Below are 22,229 nucleotides of genomic sequence, written 5' to 3'. Positions count from 1 at the left end.
AAAATGTTGTATAATAACTAAGAACATAAAAAATGTGATTGCTTTAAATGCAGCATACTCAACTGTCCTCATTATGTGTTAATAATTTTGCAGTGAGGCCAAAAGCCAGGTAACATCTTTTCTTTTCCTTTCTATCATAGTTGTTCTGATTACAAATCTGTAAGGGTGAAATTGTAGAGGATAAAGACAGGATATGATGACTCTTATCTTGTCAGGTGTGTGCAGTTTAAAGCTAAGTAGCAGCAGCAGCCTTGACCCAGTCACACCAGAGGATCATCTTCTCCATAAATCAATGCTTGAGGACTCGAGAGGTGCGGTGGAGGATTACTCCCAGTTACAGGGCACTGAGGGCAGCATTGCCACACTTGTGAGCAGTTGTCTGGATTTTTTAAAATATATTCCAGACAGATCAGAGGTCAGTAGAAGAGGGTAGAAATGACCCATGTTATTTCATAATGTGGGGCACTGGTCTCTCAAGATTATTAAAACCAGACGACAATTTTCTTTTGATGACATCCTCAACGCTCATCGATGAGTCACATATAAAAGTCTGCCTCAGAGAAATACGTTGTAATAATTTAATAGTATAGCTTATATAGTCAAAATATCTTTCTCAAAAGATTGATGTATTTTTTCCTCGTCCCAAAAGGTTGATTCTGTTCATATGGACGTAGAGTTTTCAGTGGGAGAAATGATTCGTCACTCATCCAAGTGACTTGTTCAGTGTCAGCTGACTGCAAATTTCCCCCAACCTTATAAACAGTACATTTGCACAATGACTGAAACCTGCCCCCTGAATGAACAAGAGGCTGTACCTGCTGTTTACTTACCTGGGTGATTGAGTATGAATCAAGATACTGACTATAGTTTTTGAAATCACCACAAAAAAATCGTTATTTATATTCAAATCCTTATTAGTTATATAGCTAATCCAGCTATTCATTTCCTTATCCATTCATCCAAGAGTCACAGAGAGTGCTCGAAGCTATCCTAGCTGTCGTAGCATGAGATGTGGGGTACACCCCAGTCAGGTCACCAGGTCATACAGCGAGACAGGCAACCCTTCATGTTCACAAGTCCCCATGCAATTCAACTCAGATTTTGCACAGAAGTATAAAGACATCAGGTTAAAGGTAGCTGTAGATGTAGATAAAAGTGCCACTGATAGTTTTTGATACTTTAAATTATGACCTATCAGGAACATCCATCCATTTTCTTATCTCTGTTTCCAGTTCAGGGTTGCAGGAGGAGGCTGGTGACTATCCCAGCTGACCATGAGATCGAGGCGAGGAGCACCCTGGCGCAGACAGGCTACAAGTCTAACATGGGATACATATCAACCACTCACTTTTTACTTCCCATCCATACTTAGAGAATGTTTAATGTGATCCTCTATTTTGCTGTGGCTACAATGTAGGGACTAGTAAAGCGCTATACAAATACAGGCCATTTACCATTTTTTACGGGAACAAAAACAAAATATTATACATTATATATAAAACATCACCTTTGAAAAATCTACTCCTAGTCAGTGTCATTAGAAATGTAAATGTGAAATGTGTCAGTAATCAGTGCTGCAGCTGAACTTCGGACCACATCAGAGTTCTTCTGTATCATATACCAGCCGTCAAATATAAGCAATGTCATTGAGGCGTGGGGATTGCTTCCTGGTTTACTACAGTGCAGGCTGAGTTCATGATGACTGGCTTATTTCCACTCACACCAACAGAGCCAAGGGGAGACACAGATGGAGAAAACCTGGTTAATCCCTGGTGTCCCCTGTTCCCTAACCTGGTCCACAAAAACCACTGCTAAGTCAACTGTACAGCCCACCCACCGTACATATGAAACCTGTATGAATATCTGTCTAAGGCATAGTTTGAATGACTATGACGGTGTAAGAGTTTACATTTTTAAACTTTATTATAATGCCTGAATAAATTAGTCTGTGTAAACAAATAATAAGCCACAGTGAGACAATAAATCTTAGGAATTTAATAACTCTGATGGCTATAAATGTGCTCTTTTGATTTCACATATTTCTAAAGTAATATCAGCTGTATTTGTTAAAGCCTATGAAAGACCAAGAAGACCCAGCAACATATATTCTGGGCCTGCAGGTTTTTCGAACAGCTGTAATAAATAAAAGCCAAGATGACAGTGATATACCAGCAAGAGGAGATTCAGGGCATTGCTTTATACTGCTGGGGTCAACGACCCTTAATGGCCACAAAAAATCCCTTTTGGACATCAGAAACAGTTTTCAATCATGCTAACCCCTTAAGTACACTAAATTGCATTTAGATACATATAGTGTGTCATACAAGAAAATCATAGTGTCTGAAATTACTATAGCAGATGTGGATGTATATACCAGTTGTGTGCTTCTGCTGCTGCTGCTGGTGGTGGTGCTGTTGGTGGTTTCAGTCTGGAACACATAAAACAGATAGCGAAGGTTTTAGGTTTCACCTCTGAGCTTCAAAGGCAAGACTCATGCTGAAAATGAATGAGAAGAACTAGACCTCTGGATCACAGAGTAAGGCAGGTGCAGCAAGTCAAAACACCAGGTGGGCTGGCCGGAAGCAGGCGAGCCACGAGCCAGAACACTGACCCCTGAAGTCAGGAAGGGCCGCTGCATTCGCCAGCCGTTCTCCAACCTTGCGGGCTTGATGTGGAGACGCAGAGGTACATGAGCTCCAGCTGTTGTTCAAAAATTCCTCTTTGTCAGTCCTTCCTGAGTGAAAATATCTGTAGGCATGATGTGTTAATCAAACATTTTTTCCCTCTTCTTTGACCCCGTGTCCATCTCTCCAGGCCTTCTCCACTCCACCTCCACCTTACCTCTTCCAATTCCCTTACAGCTGAAGGATGAAAAATTATGTTTTTACAGGTGTCTTGCAATGCAGATGCTGACCTTGCTCAAATGGAAATTGCATTCATTCTTTCCATCCTTTTTGCTATTCCTTCTTTCTCTCACCACCACTGATTTGTTTTTAACACTCAAGGCATGTGTTCAGGGAAATGTACTGCACCACTGAAGTAGAGAGAAGGAAGGAGATGTTCTTATTTCTTATTCTTAATTCCCCCTTGAAAAAGGCTGCAAATAAGCCAACTGTCCAGACTTAATATTAAAACCACTTCACAGTTGAAGGAAAACTAAAGGTGAGCCTGAAAATCTGGCCATAATAGCTTTATAAACATAAAAACCTGGTATACAGTTCATACAGGACTTCCATTTAAAGTAGAACCAGAAAGTCTCCGTGAAAATTGTCATGTAGTATGCCTTGGGTATTCCTTGTAATTGTACTTGGTTACGTAGAACCAGTTAAATTGTGTCATAAAATGATTTCCTTGAACTTGTTTTGGCATGTTTCACTAATCAGAACAAGCTATCAATGGATGCAAAACATGACCCTGCACTCTGCGCTACTGCATGTAACAGTGCTCAACCACTCTGTGAGGTTATACCTCATAAATCCTCGTTTAAAACCTTACTCATTATGTTTTCACACCCTTCAGACTTACACAACATTGCCATATTCCAAGCTTGCGCTCTAAGGTTTAGAGTGCAATGTTAGTACATATTTAAAGCAAAGCCAAAAATGCAAAATTAAGACTCAAGTTGCATCTTTTGTTGTTTTAATGAAGTCAGACGTATCTGCCATTAACCGAACCCATCGCTCAGTCTGTGTCCTTGGTGTCCTCCATCACTCACTTCACAGGGCCCACACCAGAAGGGAAAAGCAGCACGAATGTATCCATCAACTGTGCTTACCCACTGATGAGCCAACAGACAAGAAACAAACAGAAAGGAAGGGGCAGAATGACTGAAACAGGACATATAAGGTGGAATCAAGCAATGAAGGAAGCGAGAGATGGCAACAGGAGAGAGCGAAGCCTGGCTGACAGCTGTTGGTGTGTTTACCTTGACGATATCACTCTTCTCCAGATGGTTAGTAGTACACAGAGGAAAAGGGAGCGAGCACAGCAGAAGGATGTGAGTTGCCGGAGCTCCGGTACTTGTTGCCAGGGTGAACTCATCATAGTGTATTTTATGACTTGCACATTCAACGTGCTGCATGGGTAGCAAAACAGGAATCGGCATTAGGACATGTCATAGGAAAAGAAACAACCAGCATTAAACCACATTCACTGATTCCCTTAAATTTACCTGAGATGCAAGAAAATATATAATGACAAAAACCATGAAGGCAAAATAAATAATGTGAAAATCAAACCATTGAAATGATCTGTGGACCTATAAGTGATTAACAGCTTATGTCACCATAAATATTAGGGCTTTATTTCTTCCCAGGCTTCAGCATGTACCTCTAATCTCTGGCTTGGTTTCCAGGTTTTGTGACCTGTGGATTTTGCTGGCAATGCCTCTTTGTTTCTTGTCTAGCGTGGATTTGGGTTAGCTGCTAAATTGTGTGGAGTCACATTAACTCCTGTGCAAGTACATCCGCTAAATCTGAGGGAGCTGTCAGTATATTTCAATGCAGGTACTGTCTGACACAAAGCCTCCCTCCTATCAGGCAGCAAGGGGGAGGAAGGCAGGAAAAGCAACAGAGAAATTCAAGGAACAGAGTGACAAGAGGAGGAAATGAGTTAAAACTCAGACTAAGCCTTAAATTTATTAGGTCCACTAACATAAAAGGTCAGTGTATTCCCCCTTCATCCTGCATCAGAGCCATATAATACCATCGCAACACACTTTTTGGTGGCGCGTAAATAAACGGCAAAGTCAACAAAACAAAAAGGTGCCAGAGTGAGACTTGTAAAGACATACCCTCATCTTTACCTTGCTTTAATCCTTCCTTTCACTCTTAGGCATCTTCACAAAGCAAGTTTATTTTTCAGCGTACTTTTTCTCTACTGCGGACTCCCTCATTGCTATTGCACATGTGTCTTAGTCTGAAATCAGGGTTGATAACAGATGCATGAATAACCATGGCTCAGCACAGCGGCAGTACATGATGCTCCTGAGATGCATTAACACAGACTGGAGTCTTTCCAGCATCCCTCTAGAATAAGTAGAAGGAGTAAAGAAGAAAAAAATGAGACGCGAGAGGGGAAAGAGAAAAAAAAGAGAGAGAGAGGAGGGGGGAGGCCTGGCATAAAGATTAGATTAGCACTTTAAAACATCTGTTAACTCGTCCGGCTCTAGCTACCGCTCCCCCACATATAGGAGCCAGATTTCACATTTTCTTTCCCTCCACCTTCCCACCCTTGCTCTCCACTTCTCATTACTCTTCACACAATCTTTTTGTCTGTCACTAATCCATTATAACGATAACAGCAGTTTAATTTATGGCTTATAAATGAGGTAATACCATTTAAAACAGTACAACCAAGGGCCCATGTGTTAAACTTTATTTACATTTTTCCCTCATGACCAGTGGTTACCAGAGGTGTAAGGTTAAAATCAAAGACTTCCATGGTACTTTTTTTAAAATTAAGATTTAAATGTCTTTTGTTGTCATGGCATGGTCATGCTTAACCTACAAAAAACTGTCTGTGCCCACATATTGTGGGCTTTGATTTAACACACTTTTTGGTCCTATACCTGGTCCCCTTCCTCTTCACTCCATCAATACTGGGTGCTTTTTTATTCTTTGGTTGTTTTTAGATTGACCTTTCCATGATCTATGAGCATAAACAATTAATAAATAATAAGTCAAGAATGAACCTGTAAAGCTAAGCTTTTAACCCAAACCTGAAGAGAAAATCTTAAAGGTCTTCAGAATCATGGAAATTTGACATTCTGTTTTGCGATATGATGAAAAGGAAAAGCAAGTAAATCCTCCTTGAATTGACGTTATAGAGTGGCAAGTTTAGTAATCATGCGGTTTGCTGCATCTCTAACAGATCATGTCCTGGCACCCTACTGACGTATTTAGAATTTCTCTTTTGAGTGTGGAATGAGACATGAAATAATGCTTCGTAAAGAATGAATATGTAGCAAAACCTAAATTCTTCATCATTTATTGTGTCTTCATATTTGAATACGGTGCTACTAAAATCATTTGTGGGTTCCTCATAACTTTTTCTTTAAATGGAAAACAAAGAACTCAATAACTGTTTGTGATGTGTTCATTTTAAGGTGTTATAGACACTAAAAATTATGTTACCTCGAAGCTGACTTGTAACAGTTTGCTACACTGAGGAAGAGCACTGACTGCACTTTATTTTAGTCAGATTTTACTTTGGTATCAAACTGGAGTTGTTTTGGTCTAAGGGTTTAATCCTGTCCCAGTGGCTGGTGTCAGCCTACACTTGCAGGTTTGGTGCAGGGAGTTCACTCACTTTGGATGGTCACATAGTTTCTGTTTCCACATTTTCTACAGCGGTGTTTTATTTTAGTAGTGTTATTAACATTTTATAATACTTTTCACAGACTACTCCCAGTGCTTCATCAGTGGGCGGCTGGCTTCCCCACCTATAGCACTGGAGCGTCTGTATTCTTTCTTTCTTCTCTTTGTTACAATGTAGGAAGTGCAAAAGCCAATTATGGTAGTAAATCCAGAGTGATGTGACTGCTTCATTAAAGCTCCAGTTTTTGCAATTTAACTATGTTACACTTAGTATACATAATATAGAAATTTGCTATATGACCAATTTAGCGTCAACATTTCCACCTACCCAGAGGATTGAGGTTTTAAGGCTTGATAATGTGTGTTACATTAAACACCCTCGTCCAGCCCTGCAAGTGAAGGCCAGGGACAGCATGCCTCCACTGTTCACATCGCCATTATGTACCCTTTGGGAAGAAAGCATTGGCCGGGTATGGAGGAAAAGGGTTTCCTCCATTCCTTTCCCCTGTAGCTGAGAGTTTGCTTCCAGCTGCATAAGCTGCAACTCCAAAGGGAGGAAGGGTGGGAACAGTATCAAGGCAAAGCGATGGAAAGACTGATATCCTCTAATCTTCATTGGTGGGCTGGTGGAGACTCAATTATTTTGTCAGATAATGAAGAGATGAGCCGAGACTCTTGAGGGACCACAGGAATGCTAATCCAAAACCACATATTTGGATTTCATGTACTCTTAAATAAACTGCATGATATCTCTAGAAAAGCTCACTGACACACCCAACGACTTTGAAAAGTCTAATCTGCCACTAAATAACAAGCAATGCCCAGCCCTTTGAACATAAGTATCTACGAAAAGAATATATCCATTACAGATCTGACCAGATCCCATAGTCAATTTGGAGTATTTTTTAAAGACATAGGACATTTGAGTTGTTATTATCCTGTCATCTGTGGAAAACAAGAACATCTGTGTAACTGACAAAGCACAAATCAGTTGTTTGTGTTAGAAACTGACACGGATGGCTGGATGGCTGTGTGCTTCAAAAAAGTAACATCCATGGGTTTCCTGATCATTTTCACAGCAAGAAGATATGTTTTTTGTAAAAGTGGTCAAGGCAATAGCTGTAGTTACATTGTTAAAACATTTGTTAATGTTTCTGACGGACCTGAATGTAACATGTAACACAAATCAGGAAGCACAGTGCTACAGTGGTACAGTAGATCAGCAGTCCCCAACCTTTTTTCCGCCACGGACCGGTCCTGTTGTGAATCCTGGACTGACCAATCAAGGTTCATTAACAGAATTCTGTATATATTTAAATTTGGGGGGATGTGAACAGGCTCTCCAAAGCTAGGCTTATGTGTCAAAGTGAGCATATTTACATGTGGAATCCTGCCCTACTTATTATATCTACATTTGCCAGGTATGACCAGCTGTTTGTGGCTGGATACTCTAAAAATAATGTTTTCACTGAAACACAATATTCTTCATGGCCTGCTATAAGCTCCTCTTATTTATTTAGCAGTTGCATGTCCCCTTCTCTGTTTTTATCTTTTTCTGGCTCTAGTAAAACACAAACTTTATTTTAATTTAAAATCCAGCTTTTCACCATTGACCAGATGTCCAGCTGAGATTACTGGAAACATGTACCCTCTTTAAATAAAAACAAGCCGCCACATGGTCCTGCAGATTCCGAAAAACCTGGTCTGAGTCAAGATCAGGTGTGTGTATGTGTGCATGTGTGTGCTTGGCAGATTGCAACAAAAGCTAGTAGGAAGGAAGAAAGGAGAAGCCAGCCAAGAGGCCATGGAGCAGCTCCATCTGAGTGCTTACGGGACATCAACAAAGCCTGTTGTAATACCAGTGAGCACTATAACAGGTGTCCATATTATTCTGAAGATCACCGACAATAGAACTGAGTGAAAATCACTTCAAAATTTTTAGCTAATATGAAATGGTATTAGGTTTCATTTGGAGGAAGAGAAAGAGACATCCTGATTGTGGTGTGGTCATGGAATGGAAACGCTAAAAACACATCTTATAAACATCCTTCACACTCCATTTGAATTCATTTATTTAGGAAGCTGTTCAGGAACTGAAGGCTGGGAGGGCTGACTCTATAACATCACCCACAATGGTAACAAAAGCTGGAGGAAGTGTGAGTATATCCATTATATCAACATATAGGCAAAAAAGCAAGAATGTTAAGAAAACCATGCATCACTCACAACCTGACAAAACTGCTGTTCAGCTGCAAAAGATCAATGTTACGATTTTGAAAATAAGACAATTTAAAGCAAATAAAATGTTTGAAACAGCCAGAGTCTGTAGGGTACAATAAATAATTAAAATCATCATTTAATGCTCCTCATTCCTCAGGAGAAATCCGAGTTTTACTGCTATGAGTATAACTTCAAGGTCAGTAAACCCATACGTTCAGTCATTACCGCCCAACCTGGGCATATTATTTTAAATAACTATATATTTCATAACAGCAGAATCTTGGTGGCTATTTCATTTTCTAAATCAGTATAGATCTGATTCACAGTGATTCCTGAATCCTTTCTGTTTGCTGCTTGGTAGATGTTCTCATGCATATACATGCCTCGGATGTCTGTGCCACTGGTACCTTATTAATGAGGGCCTTACAGAGTAAGTCGTAAATCTTTTGCTCTTACTGGAGCATATCTTTGCTTGCATTTAGTTTTAAATAACTAATACACTGCAGTTATCTTTCACCAACATAAATATGTGTCATCTACTAGTGATATGTCCCAGGTGTGAACTGTCTCCCACCTGCCTGAAACAGCTGGGATAGACACCCGAGACCCTGGAGACTTAAAACAGTGGTGAAGCTTCCCGGGAGTGGCCAGCCTACCAAAATGTGCATGTCGATGACTCATCCAGCAGGTCACAGAGGAACCCATCTAAAGAACTGCGGGCCTCGTTTGGCTGAGTTAAGTCAGAGTTCATGATTCAACAATAAGAAAGAGACTGGGAAAAAATTAGAGAGTTCCCAGGAGAAAACTATTGCTGACCAAAACAAGCAAAAAGACTCATCTAACATTTAGCAAAAAACAACTAGATGTACCCCTAGATGTGAGAATTTGGGGAAAATATTCTGTGGACTGACTAGACAAAAGCTGAACTTTTTGGAAGGTCTGAGTGTCGCTAGATCTGGTGCAAAACTAACAGCGTTTCATAAAAAAGAACATCATACAATCAATCAAATATGGCAGTAGTAGTGTGATGGATGACTTGCCATAATTGATGGAACAATGAATTCTGCTCTCTACCAAACTGTCCGGCCATCAGTTTTTGGTCTGATGCTGAAGCATACTTGAATTATGCAGCATGATAATGATCCAAAACAAAACAGCAAGTCCATCTCTGAATGCCTAAATAAGACAAAATAAAGCTTTTGGAGTGCCCTAGACCACACTCGTTAGCATGATTCATGCTTGAAAACTCTTAAATCTGGCTGAACTGAAAGCATTGTGCATTTATTAATAAACATAAATATACTGTACTCTAATACTAGATTTATATTGGCTTATTGATCAGCAATGATCAAGTGTAAACCAAAGATCAACATCAAGTTCATGACAAGCCACAATTAAGCAATCGCTTTCTTCTGTCCTGGGGTCTTGATATTGGGATCCGTCTCCCTAACCCTCTTCCAGTCTTACACCATATCCTGAATAACAGGTCTGTTTGGAGCCAGAATGAGAAAACCAAGCCTGGAGCTGTACAAGAGCATTGCGTCTTCCCTCAAAAACACACAAACATACACAGACATGTACACAAATAAACACAAATGTGAGAACGTCCTTGAGCTGTCATCACAGAGACTTGAAACATACAGCAGATTATTTTTGTATCAGACAGGGAGGGACCCTGAGGCGTTGCGTGGTTCAGATGGGAGGAAAGAATGAGATTGTGGTAAAGCAGTAAAAGACAGAACCAAATCTGACCAAGAACAGGAAAGATAGAAAAACACACACACACAAAAAATTAATAAAAAACATTCCAAAATACAGCTTCTTGCATAATCGTGTAGCAGAGTTAACCATATCACAGACATACACCATATAAAATGTCAGAATCTACAGAATTTGCTTATTTAGATCAAAAATACAAGATTTTTCTTGTTTCTTTTAACCTTGGTGATAGCTCCCATATACAATACCAGTCAAAAGTTTTAGAACAAACCAATTTTCAATTTTTTACTGAAAGTTATGCAGTTTGATGTCTCATTGCACTATGAAATGAAAGCATATTACAAATAAGCCATTGGAGTGAAAAAAAGAAATCATGGAATCAATTTATAGACTAAACTTTTGACTCATCAAAGTAGCCACCTTTAGCAGATATAACAGATATAACCCATAAATTTGTGGCACTTGTAGGTTGCTTTTCTTTCACTCTTCGGTCCAGGTCATCCCAAAATAGCTACACGAGCTTTAAGTCTGGAGCCTGTGCTGGCTACTCCATGTTTTCAAGCTTACCATCTCGTGTGTTTTTTTCCTGAGGTAGTTCTAGCATAGCTTGGACTTATGTTTTGGGTCATTATCTCGCTGTAGGATGAACCCCTGACCAACTAGACGTATACCAGTGGGAACTGCATGGCACTGCACAATGCTGTGGTAGCAACAGAGAACAGCCCAATGACAAGCTCCAGAGCACAGGTAGTATAACAATAATAATGGATGCATCTTTCACTGGTTTCTGAAGCCCCGCTTTGAAACCTGACATGAGCACTTCTTCTGTCGCCAGATCTGATGAGGTTGGCCAGATCTGACTGTAAAACCCATGCTGATTGGCTAGGGACAGTGAGCATGGGGTCACATACATGAACGAAGACAATCATCCATTGTGAAACCTATTATGACCAAGATTTAGTATGACCCAAAATGAGCGACTGAGCCCATAAACTCATCAGGAAAGCCTTCAGATAAAATGCAAGTTTAAGGGACTTCCACATCCCTTTATTGTTCTGAACAAGAAGCTATGTTATGCCAGCGACCACAGCTGTCACTTGAAGCCTCAAGTGTCCACTTTGTGACTCCATTACTTAAGACTATGTAGCTCTTATACAAGTCCATGGGTTCCACTCCAAGTTTTAAATGATAAATGAGCACTCCACTCTTACATTCATGTCTTTTATACTGTATGGAAGCAATGCAACACACAGATTCTAGGTCTGAGCAGCTGTCTCAGCCATGGGCAAAAGATGACAACCAATAAAATTCTAAAAGGTAATTAGTGCAATGACCATAAAAATGAAGGGTTAAAACAGTCTAGTGTCCCACTTGTAAAAGTGGATAAAACACACAGTCCAAGGCCAGAGCCAGCTATACTGTGAGTCTGTTACACTTTACATGCTGACAGCTTCAACAGGGAACAGCAATTGTCCTCCAAGAAGCATCACGCTGTAAATAGAAGGCCGGCAGTCACCCCGATCTCAGCAAACCAACTCTGCCTTTGTGCTGCGGCATATAGTAAGCCCAGGCCTGTTTGTAGCGTGGGCTTTAAATAGACCTGAGTCTCATTGCAATCAAATACACCTGCCAATTAATCCAACCCCATCACAGCCATTGGCTCACAGCAACTGTGACAGACAAAACCAGTCCCTAACTAGTGCCCATTTCCCAGAACATTTCCCCAGATTTTTCCCAAAGATAAAAATTAATTTAGCTTGTGACTTTTCAGTGTAACCAAACCTTATAACACTAATCATTTTTCCCTTTCACCTCTCAGTAGCACATTACTCCAGACCACCCGAAGGGACTCTGGAAATGTTACTCATCTGTCACAGGTAATTATTCTTTTCCTTGCCAGATGAAGGATCATACTTTACAGTGTGAAACAAACTTTACAGATTCAAGTTCATGTGTTTATGTTCAGGAAAAACATGCCATAACTTCCTCAGTGACAACCTGGGAATTGTTTCTGTCAAAAGAATTAGAGAAATTCTGGGAAACCACCAGCTGTGAAACAGAGTAATATGCTAAGTTTATTAGAGACCAGAGTTATGCAGGTTGTCCAGAAAAGATTGTATATTGTGTGGGAAAATGCTATTGCAAACATTGTTTTTTGTGATGGAATCCAGAAAGCACTAATATTAAATGGACAGTAACCTTTATGGCATAGGTCCATCTCTCTTCCCCATCGATGTCTGTTTCTATAAGGTGGGAATGTGACCAGTCAGAGGGGGCAGGAGGAACCATTGCCAGGACTGCCACTTCCTACATGGCGGTTCTCAGGGAAGTGGGAGGGCTGGGAACAGGAAACTCCATTAAACACATCACAGACAGACGGAAATGAATATTTAAAGAAATGAAGTGTGTGAATGCCTGTGTGTGTGTGTGTGTGTGTGTGTGTGTGTGTGTGTGTGTGTGTGTGTGTGTGTGTGTGTGTGTGTGTGTGTGTGTGTGTGTGTGTGTGTGTGTTGGATGATGAGGTACCAAGGGTGTATGGAGGAGAGAGAGAGAGAACAGGAAGAGAACTGCATTAAAAAAATAGCAATACTGTGGAGAATATTGCGACAGAGAGCCAAAACAAGTTATGGCTAAAAAGAAAAAAAGGCAGAAAGGAAAGAGAGAAAACAGATGGAGGAATTAAAGTGGGGAGGAATGGGAGTTTTGCACAGGTGGGATGGATGGATGGGTGGTTGGGTAGATGATGAAAAATCTCTTTGTCCTTCGTTCTTCCCCCATCTTCTAATGACGTGGCAGTGGATTTGCGCTGCCTGTCTTCTGCTGGTCAGTCCCCACACATGGGTGTTCAGTGCCAAATCCTACCCCGATTTTATATCTCCCGAGGTCCATCCTGTGTTTTTATAATGTTTAAAAAGGGAAATGTTTTTTTTTTTATTGGGAAACCAGTGTGGACATATGGTAGCCATCACAGCATGAGGAGGATGTAAAATTATGCAAGCAATGAGAAGGTGGAGGGCAGAGGAGAGGATGGTACAGGAGGGCTTCTTGTTGGCTCTGCTACTACTGCAGGGCCAGTAACACATGAAGTCTTTTTTATTCCAAAGCTGATGGCTTTGATTTCACACACAACTGCTGTTGCTCATGTATGGAGATGAACAAATTAATGTTCTACAGTCAACTTTTTTGTTTATTATTTTTGTCTGAAATCACCCCCCAAAAAACTGTATGCAGTGAAGTGGAAGTTCAACATTTGTTTTGCATGTGAAAAAAAAAAGCTAGAACAGCTTATCCCACTACAAGAAAGTCAAGGTTAGTCAGCATGTGTATGCATTTACTAAAGGATATCAGACCTCGTCATTAAACATCAAATTTGCTCATTAAGAGCAAAAATACAGGAAGATTTTTGTTTATTTTAACCTTTTTACAGATCTTGTTTTTTCTACCTGCCAAATGAAACAAAGACGTTGTTCAATTAGTGACTATTAGTGGTTATTATCATAGCAAATATATTTGTTAAAAGGTTATACAGAAAATTCAGTAAGACATATATGCCCGCGTGCACACACACACACACACACACACACTTGCTTTATCATGCTTTATATTAAGAACACACACAGACTACAGATTAACCTGATCGCAAACAAATAAACAAATGAATAAACACTGATGTATTGATTAGACATTAATAGGAAAATGCAGAATCTTGCAAATTAAACACAATTAAACACATTTAGCATTACTGTAATGCTTCATCTACGAAACCCTACAGATTCATAGTGTGCCTTAATAATGTAAGAATTCTTAAAAGCTTTAAACCAGGCTGTTGTTTCAGTGGACAGTGTGAACATAACTTTGTGGTCTTTTCTTGTTCACAGCTGTTTATATTACATCATGTATATAAAGGTCAGCTCCAGCATGTCTTCTCCTGTTTCTTAAACAGCATTTACTGCTGCATCACTCTACTTCTATTATATTTAAAATAAGTAAACGACAAATAATGATTTTCTTGTGAGATTTACATGAGAAGATCAAAACTGCTCTCAATTGTGATGTAAATATTAAGATCTTAGCTGTATATAAAAACTGAAAATAGCAGGAAACAGCAAGCCTGTGGTCCCCCACTCATACCTGCTCATTTATGCATGTTCAGATAAGCCTCTTGCCCCCAGTTTCTCGTCATTCTTGTACAATAAACTACGCCCCCCCCCCCCACTTGCACTTCGAAACAGTATGGGTAATAATCATCACATAAATAATACACATAAAACACATGAACACAGAATGCCAGGATTTAACTCAGGAAATAACTGTCTCCTGCAGCGGTTTCTCTTTTATTTAACAGGAGTGATCCCAGACTGTTGCTGAAACAGTTATGGAAAAACGATCAAAGCCTTGTAGGCAAGTTTTTTTTTCAAGAAGCGACAGACTTTAAGAGCCCGAGGATCCTGGGACCTCTGAGCACCCGGCTGCACTGTGTGTGTTCAAAAGGTTTCATAATTAACGTGGATCCAGAGGGTGACTCACTGTCCGGTTACTGTGGAAACCTCACATTAATTGTCCCATTATTAACTTCAAATTACTGGAAGGGCCAGATGGATCCACCACCTTTTTTTCTGCTGTCAAGACAGAGTATGTTGCTAATGTCGCTGTCATGTGGGACTATATAAATCAGAGAAAAGTAGTTAATGATAAATAGGCTATTATCTGCTGAAAGAGGTGAGCAGTCACAATGAAAAATTTCCAGCATTTGGTCATTTTCTGTGGGTTATTGCCCTTTCAAAATCGGCAGTGATTCAGACATCACACCACTCATTCGTGGGTATAATCATATGAGCGTGTCTGCACGTACAAAAGAAGTCACTGACCCTTTGAGTTTGTTGTAGAAGATTGATTGCTGTACAAAGATGAGGCACAGGCTCCACTGACATCTCCATAAAGCTGAGGAAAAAGTAGGGGTAACAGCACAATCCTCCTAAAAGCCACATCTACAGAGTTATTGCAGCTCCAGGAAAAGAGAAACAGGCTTCTGTGTGTCAGCTAAAATGAGTTAGGCTGTCTTAACTATTTACCTATCCACCTGCCCCTTGTGCAAAGGGAGAGGCTAAGACATAACGGTAAAATAAGGTTTTTGAAAAATGGCATACAAGGGAATGATAAGCTGTGTTATTTAAATTACTGGCAGTTAGCAAACACAAAAGGAATCTTGTTAGGAGCTTTGGTGTCTGGTTTTGCCGTCAATCTCTGAGTTTAATGGTATGTTTGGATCATTTCTCGACTCCCTCTGCTCTTTTTTTCATCTCTCCTCTTCTCCCGGCAGCAGACTGCAAACTTCAGTGTTAGTAGCTACTGTTGCTAATAAATACAGAGGGCCTGTAGCCTTCATCCAGACAAAGATCCTCAGGAGAACCTCACAAAAACAAATGGCTACTCTCAATGATGACAACTCGCATGATAAAACACTAAAGTTTACAGTCTTATACAGTGCTTAGGTCTCGACTGAACGCAAATGAATTGTGGTAAGAAACAGCTCAATGTGTGTGCTGTCAACATACTTCACTTGAAAGTCGGGCTGCAGAGGTATGTATTGTGAACTGCTCTGTGACGGCCTGTGAGTTGTGTTCTGTCCTCCTCGTGTCGGGAGGATGTTGAGAGGTTAAACAGAATCGCATCCAATCTGTCCAAGGACGACCTGCTGGGAAGGTCCCTGCTTAATTTGTCTTTCCACTGCTCTGCTGATTGGCCCTTTGCCATACTTTAAAGTTAATTCTAACAGTCAAAATGTCTCTCTCTCTTTCACCCTCACTCCTTCTACACTGAGTAGAAGGTAAACAGTAGAAAGGATGAAGCGTGTTGCCTTCCAATTTGGCAGTGAAAATGCTGACAATGACAAAGCAGCCCATTATTCAATCAAAGGAAATTTCTCATGCATTTAAATACTTTTAATTAACATGACAAAGTTTGCTTTTTCCATTTTGCTAAATGTGTGCAGCAGGCAAATAAAAAGCTTATTTGGTGAGGTAAACAATCATTTTAACAACTGATCTGTAGTTCTTTATCAGATAAGAAAAAAGAAAACAATAAATTAGCATCACAGTCACATTAACAAAGTGTGTATGAATTTTCTTGAGCTTTTGGCCATATCACAGATTAAGAACTCTTCCATTCTGATGAAACAGTTTATGTATATATGTTTTTCAGTTTGCACTTTATTTTTCTCTGAAGTAAAACTGAGCTCAAACTCTCTTTTACAAACGAAACTTTGCAGCCATAAAAACTAAAACATAAAAAGTGATCGCCTTAAATGCATCTGAATAGCTATAAAGAATTGATATGCTAAAAAAAAAACTATAATGTAATGTAAGAAGCTACAGGACCGTGGAATATTGTTGGAAAATCTTATAAAAGGAATGAATCATATGTTTCTTCCAACTACAAAACGAGATGTCATCATAAATACTGATATAAAACATTGGCCTTTAAAGCTGAGTGACCAGCAATGAGTTGACTTCTTCAAACCTTAAACTTTATCTTGGTTTCCGAGAACGCTGTAATGAAATCCTTGTATTTTAGATACAAGATGAGTCATCGCTGCTTCACAAGCAGTTAATAAGTACATCAGGCACTCTGGGAATCAGATACACCAAGCACCTAATCATAAAGTGGAGGCTCATGACACCAATAAGTGTGAATTTATAAGTGTTCCCTCACTGACAAAGCCTCACGGTGTTCTATCAGAGGCTCCAAGTTAAATGAAGTCTGTGCTGCCATCTGCTGTTGATTTCTTCCTAAGCTCTTGAGTCCTATTGATGACACATGCAGAATAATCTTTTTCTCAAGTCAGTCAGTTTATTAATTACAGCTGAAAAATGGAACCGCAAAACTTAATTTTCACACCACATTCTAAAAAAACGGATTCTCCTGAAGCACCAAACGATTAGAATCAAACCTTTCCTGTTCAAACACACAGCCAATGAATTTAACAGCATATTGAGCAACATAAAACAACGTTCAGGACATTTAACTCCAGAAATTCAAAGCAAACAAAATCAGTCCTGCCACCCTCATGTCACCATTTCTGGCAAGTCTACAAAAACGCAGGGGTTACAAAATGAATATGACCTGCGTTTACTGACCACTTTGGAAGGTACACCTGTTTAACTGCTTGTTAGCACAAATATCTAGTCAACTAGTCACTTGTCAGCAACTCAACCTGATGAAATTCCAACTGAGCATCATAATAGGGACTAAAGATGATTTAAGTCACTTTGATATGTTTGCTGATGCCAGATAGGTCTGAGTACTTCAGAAACTCACATTCTGCTGGGATTTTCCCATACAGCCATCTCTAGGGTTTACAGAGACTGGTCCAAAAAAGAGAAAATATCCAGTGAACAGAAGTTCTCTGGGAACATGCCTTGCTGATGTCAGAGGTCAGATGAGAATGGCCAGAATGCCAGTAGCTCAAATAATTATTTGCTACAACCAAGGTATGGAGAAGATCGTCTCTGAACACACAGCACGTTGAACCTTGAGGACCACACTGGATGTCACTCCTTAAAACAGGAAACTGAGGTTGCAGTTCACAAAGGCTCACCAAGATTGGAAAATAGGAAGTTGGAAAAACATTGCCTGGTCTCAATCTTTTCTGCTGCAAACTTTGTATGGTAGGGTCAGAATATGGCATAAAAAATGTGAAAGCATGGATTCATCATAACCTGTATTAATAGTTTAAAGTGGTAGGTATACAGTGGGGCAAAAAAGTATTTAGTCAGCCACCGATTGTGCAAGTTCCCCCACTTAAAATGATGACATAGGTCAGTAATTTGCACCAGAGGTACACTTCAAATGTGAGAGACAGAATGTGAAAAAAAAAATCCATGAATCCACATGGTAGGATTTGTAAAGAATTTATTCGTAAATCAGGGTGGAAAATAAGTATTTGGTCACCTCAAACAAGGAAAATCTCTGGCTCTCACAGACCTGTAACGTCTTCTGTAAGAAGCTTTTCTGTCCCCCACTCGTTACCTGTATGAATGGCACCTGTTTGAACTCATCATCTGTATAAAAGACACCTGTCCACAGCCTCAAACAGTCAGACTCCAAATGCCGCCATGGCCAAGACCAAAGAGCTTTCGAAGGACACCAGGAAAAGTATTGTAGACCTGCACCAGACTGGGAAGAGTGAATCTACAATAGGCAAGCAGCCTGGTGTGAAAAAATCAACTGTGGGAGCAATCATCAGAAAATGGAAGACATACAAGACCACTGATAATCTCCCTCGATCTGGGGCTCCACGCAAGATCTCATCCCGTGGGGTCAAAATGATCATGAGAACGGTGAGCAAAGATCCCAGAACCACACGGGGGGACCTGGTGAATGACCTGCAGAGAGCTGGGACCAAAGTAACAAAGGTCACCATCAGTAACACACTACAACGGCAGGGAATCAAATCCCGCAGTGCCAGACGTGTTCCGCTGCTGAAGCCAGTGCATGTCCAGGCCCGTCTGAAGTTTGCCAGAGAGCACATGGATGATACAGCAGAGGATTGGGAGAATGTCATGTGGTCAGATGAAACCAAAGTAGAACTTTTTGGTATAAACGCAACTCGTCGTGTTTGGAGGAAGAAGAATACTGAGTTGCATCCCAAGAACACCATACCTACTGTGAAGCATGGGGGTGGAAACATCATGCTATGGGGCTGTTTTTCTGCCAAGGGGACAGGACGACTGATCCGTGTTAAGGACAGAATGAATGGGGCCATGTATCGTGAGATTTTGAGCCAAAACCTCCTTCCATCAGTGAGAACTTTGAAGATGAAACGCGGCTGGGTCTTCCAACATGACAATGATCCAAAACACACCGCCCGGGCAACAAAGGAGTGGCTCCGTAAGAAGCATTTGAAAGGAGTGGCCTAGCCAGTCTCCAGACCTCAACCCCATAGAAAATCTGTGGCGGGAGTTGAAAGTCCATGTTGCTCGGCGACAGCCCCAAAACATCACTGCTCTCGAGAAGATCTGCATGGAGGAATGGGCCAAAATACCAGCTACTGTGTGTGCAAACCTGGTAAAGACCTATAGTAAACGTTTGACCTCTGTTATTGCCAACAAAGGTTATGTTACAAAGTATTGAGTTGTATTTTTGTTATTGACCAAATACTTATTTTCCACCCTGATTTATGAATAAATTCTTTACAAATCCTACCATGAGGATTCATGGATTTTTTTTTTTTTTTTCACATTCTGTCTCTCACAGTTGAAGTGTACCTCTGGTGCAAATTACTGACCTCTGTCATCATTTTAGGTGGGGGAACTTGCACAATCGGTGGCTGACTAAATACTTTTTTGCCCCACTGTATGTTAATGGTGTTGGGGATATTTTCTTGTTACACTTGGGGCCCCTTAGTACCAGGTCCATGGTTTTGTGATGAAGGTGTATCTTTTGCTGGCTTTGTCCACCGTGTCACATCATCTTAAACTGGTTTTGTGAACATGATAATGAGTTTACTGCACTCAAATAACCTCCACAGTCATCAGATCCCAGTCCAGTTTAGCACCTTTGGGATGTGAAGGAATGGAATATTCACAGCTAAACATTCTTGAGCAACTGTGCAATGCTATCATGTTTGCAGCACACTGATAAACTATGCCATGAAGAATTAAGGCATATCTAAAGGAAAAAGGGAGTCTAAACCAGTATTAGCCAACTGTACCTAACAAAGTGACCAGTGGGTGTGTATACAGTATACTGTAACTGTTTTTAACTTCTGGCACATGTGACTTCCATTGTGCATCAAGCACAAGCACCCTACTGTGCAAAATGTAAGTGCTCTACAAAAATGAATAAATAAAATCAGCAAGAGTGAGAGTGGTTCATGAGCATTTTGTTCAGGGAATAGTTTTGTGCATTAGTAAGTCAGAAAATGTTAGGCATATTGAATACTTCTGTTCATGATTAATAGTCCTCAGTACTGAAATACTGGATGAATTATAATGTAGCAATCACACAAGTTTCGTAAATATCTAAATACTTCAAGCTCATGGTCTGTTTGGTGAAACTGCATAATGTTTTGTTGTTGTTGTTTTACCAGCACACCAGCACTGCCTGTTTTATACAACTTTTGGTTGGAGGTATGCTCATTCATTGCACCTGAAGCTTAACTTAATTTTTTTTTTTTTTTTTTTGCAAGGCCTCTTTCCCCCACTCACTCACTACTACCAATTTAAATGTTATATATCAACATGTTCTGCTAACTTCACCACCAGTCCTATGCCTTAACTGTAGATTAAGCAGTATTTTTATGTTGCCATCATTTGACCCTAACAATCAGCTCACACAGGTGAAAAAGAGTACCCAGGTGCCATTAATCAACAAGCCCTTCCCTGCTCCTATAAAAGGAGTATCCTGTCTATTCAGTGGACAGCTGCTGTTTTACAAGTACTGGTGAGTGTTTAGCTGTGAATTAAATGTTGGTGTTTGGGCTCCTCCTCGCCCCCTCTCAAGTGGCATAATCTAATTTGATAAACTGTGCATTTGAAGATTATAGTAACTCTAGTGTCCACACATGTTGCTACCTTTGTTTCAAACAGCATCTCATGCACCACTGCTGAATATTAATTTGACTTAAAACTCACTGAATTCTCTTCTTGGTCATTTTAGTTACTGGTCTTCTTCAAACTTGGGTTCAAGATGTCTGGCCGGGGAAAGAAGGCTGCACCCAAACCAAAATCTGCAGTTTCCCGGTCTTCCAGAGCTGGAACTAGTTTCCCAGTGGGCCGCATTCACAGGTTGCTCAGGAAAGGCAACTACGCTCAGCGGATTGGAGTTGGCGCCTCTGTGTACATGTGTTCTGTCCTGGAGTATCTCTGTGCTGAACTCCTGGAGCTGGCGGGAAACGCCAGCCGTGACAACAAGAAGTCACGCATTGCTCCCCGGCACATCTTGCTGGCAGTGAAAAATGATGACGAAATCAACAAGCTGCTGGCAGGGGTCACAATCTCAGATGGTGGTGTGATCCCAAATATCCAGGCAAGCCTCCTGCCGAAGAAGACAAAAACACCAAAGGATGACAAATCTGCTAAAGATGTCCAGTCACAAGAGTTTTAATTATAAATGGTACCACTTTCAGAAAGGGTTTTAATGATAATAAAGTGAGTTTCTAAATTGTGCTTGTCTTCAAACTTTTTGAGCTATCCAACTGGAAGTAGTACTGATTGTGTGGGGTGTTTTTGTTTGTTAAAACCTTGACAGCCAGGGAACCAGATGTCTTGATGGCAGCTGGATAGAGTAGTGCAAATTTCTCTGAATGCTAAGGAAGTGTGCTTCATTTCCTACTTCCCGTAGCCAAGAAGGGTTCATCCTCTGAACAAAAGGGACCTTACTCGTACTCTGCCGTGTACAGCGTACTGATTTAGCTCCTCCACAGGACCTCTGGAAGTCTTGCAAAATAAGTTTCAACACTACATTCTTGGATGTCTTTTAGCTTAACACTACTCAGGTTTTGTGAAATACTCAGACAACCGTGACAGTTTTACCCAGCATCTTTTCATGGTGGGGTATGTCAAAAGGGACACCTACCTAGTTTACAAGTCCAGGTGAAGGTTGGAATAAATCATCTAAATTAGAAACCTGGTGTGTAAAATTAGCCTTGATGACTACACATGAAGTAAGTGTGGATGAATTATTTCATAATTGCTTCCTGCTAAGATCTGGGGTTCAAGGCTCACTCACCGTTCACTTCACAGTTCATTATAGTTAACCTAGAAATAACCAGAATGGTGATTAGACTAAGTCATTAGTGCATCTGCTGGACGATGGTATTCCTAAATGACTGTTTCCTGGTGTAGTTTGGTGTGTTTGTGCTGTACATGTTGTGGGCTAAATTCTTGCCCCAGAAACTAAACTCTCCTTAAAAAAATACAAAAAACTGACTGCCTGTCGACATCCCTGTTGATTGCAGATAGTATGTTGGGC

The 22,229-nt window shown here is 40.4% G+C and overlaps 1 protein-coding gene and 1 long non-coding RNA gene across 2 annotated transcripts; one reads left to right on the top strand and one right to left on the bottom strand.

Moving 5' to 3' along the window:
• Nucleotides 1-3,688: 3,688 nt before the first annotated feature.
• LOC147314609 (uncharacterized) lies at nucleotides 3,689-21,405 on the bottom strand. The gene is made up of 3 exons (XR_015124692.1): nucleotides 20,891-21,405; nucleotides 3,926-4,075; nucleotides 3,689-3,778 (listed from the first exon to the last, which is right to left on the bottom strand). It is a non-coding gene; the product is annotated as an uncharacterized LOC147314609 (long non-coding RNA).
• Nucleotides 20,613-21,421, top strand: LOC147314608 (histone H2A-like). The gene is made up of 2 exons (XM_086261661.1): nucleotides 20,613-20,699; nucleotides 20,916-21,421. The coding sequence occupies exon 2, from the start codon at nucleotides 20,946-20,948 to the stop codon at nucleotides 21,360-21,362; it is 417 nt and encodes a 138-aa protein (XP_086117787.1). The 5' UTR covers nucleotides 20,613-20,699; nucleotides 20,916-20,945; the 3' UTR covers nucleotides 21,363-21,421.
• The last annotated feature ends 808 nt before the right edge of the window (nucleotides 21,422-22,229 follow it).

Source organism: Aulonocara sp. 'chitande type north' Nkhata Bay, linkage group LG14 (genome assembly GCF_057382095.1).
Source record: "Aulonocara sp. 'chitande type north' Nkhata Bay isolate Kocher_YH1m ecotype deep benthic linkage group LG14, A_spYH_male_GT1.1, whole genome shotgun sequence".
Lineage (NCBI taxonomy): Eukaryota > Metazoa > Chordata > Actinopteri > Cichliformes > Cichlidae > Aulonocara > Aulonocara sp. 'chitande type north' Nkhata Bay.
Note: the sequence above shows the minus strand (reverse complement) of the source record. Positions and strands in the feature narration are given on the sequence as shown.

Excerpts from the sequence above, each read along its gene's own strand:
- LOC147314608 (XM_086261661.1), top strand. The coding sequence starts at position 20,946 with ATGTCTGGCCGGGGAAAGAAGGCTGCACCCAAACCAAAATCTGCAGTT.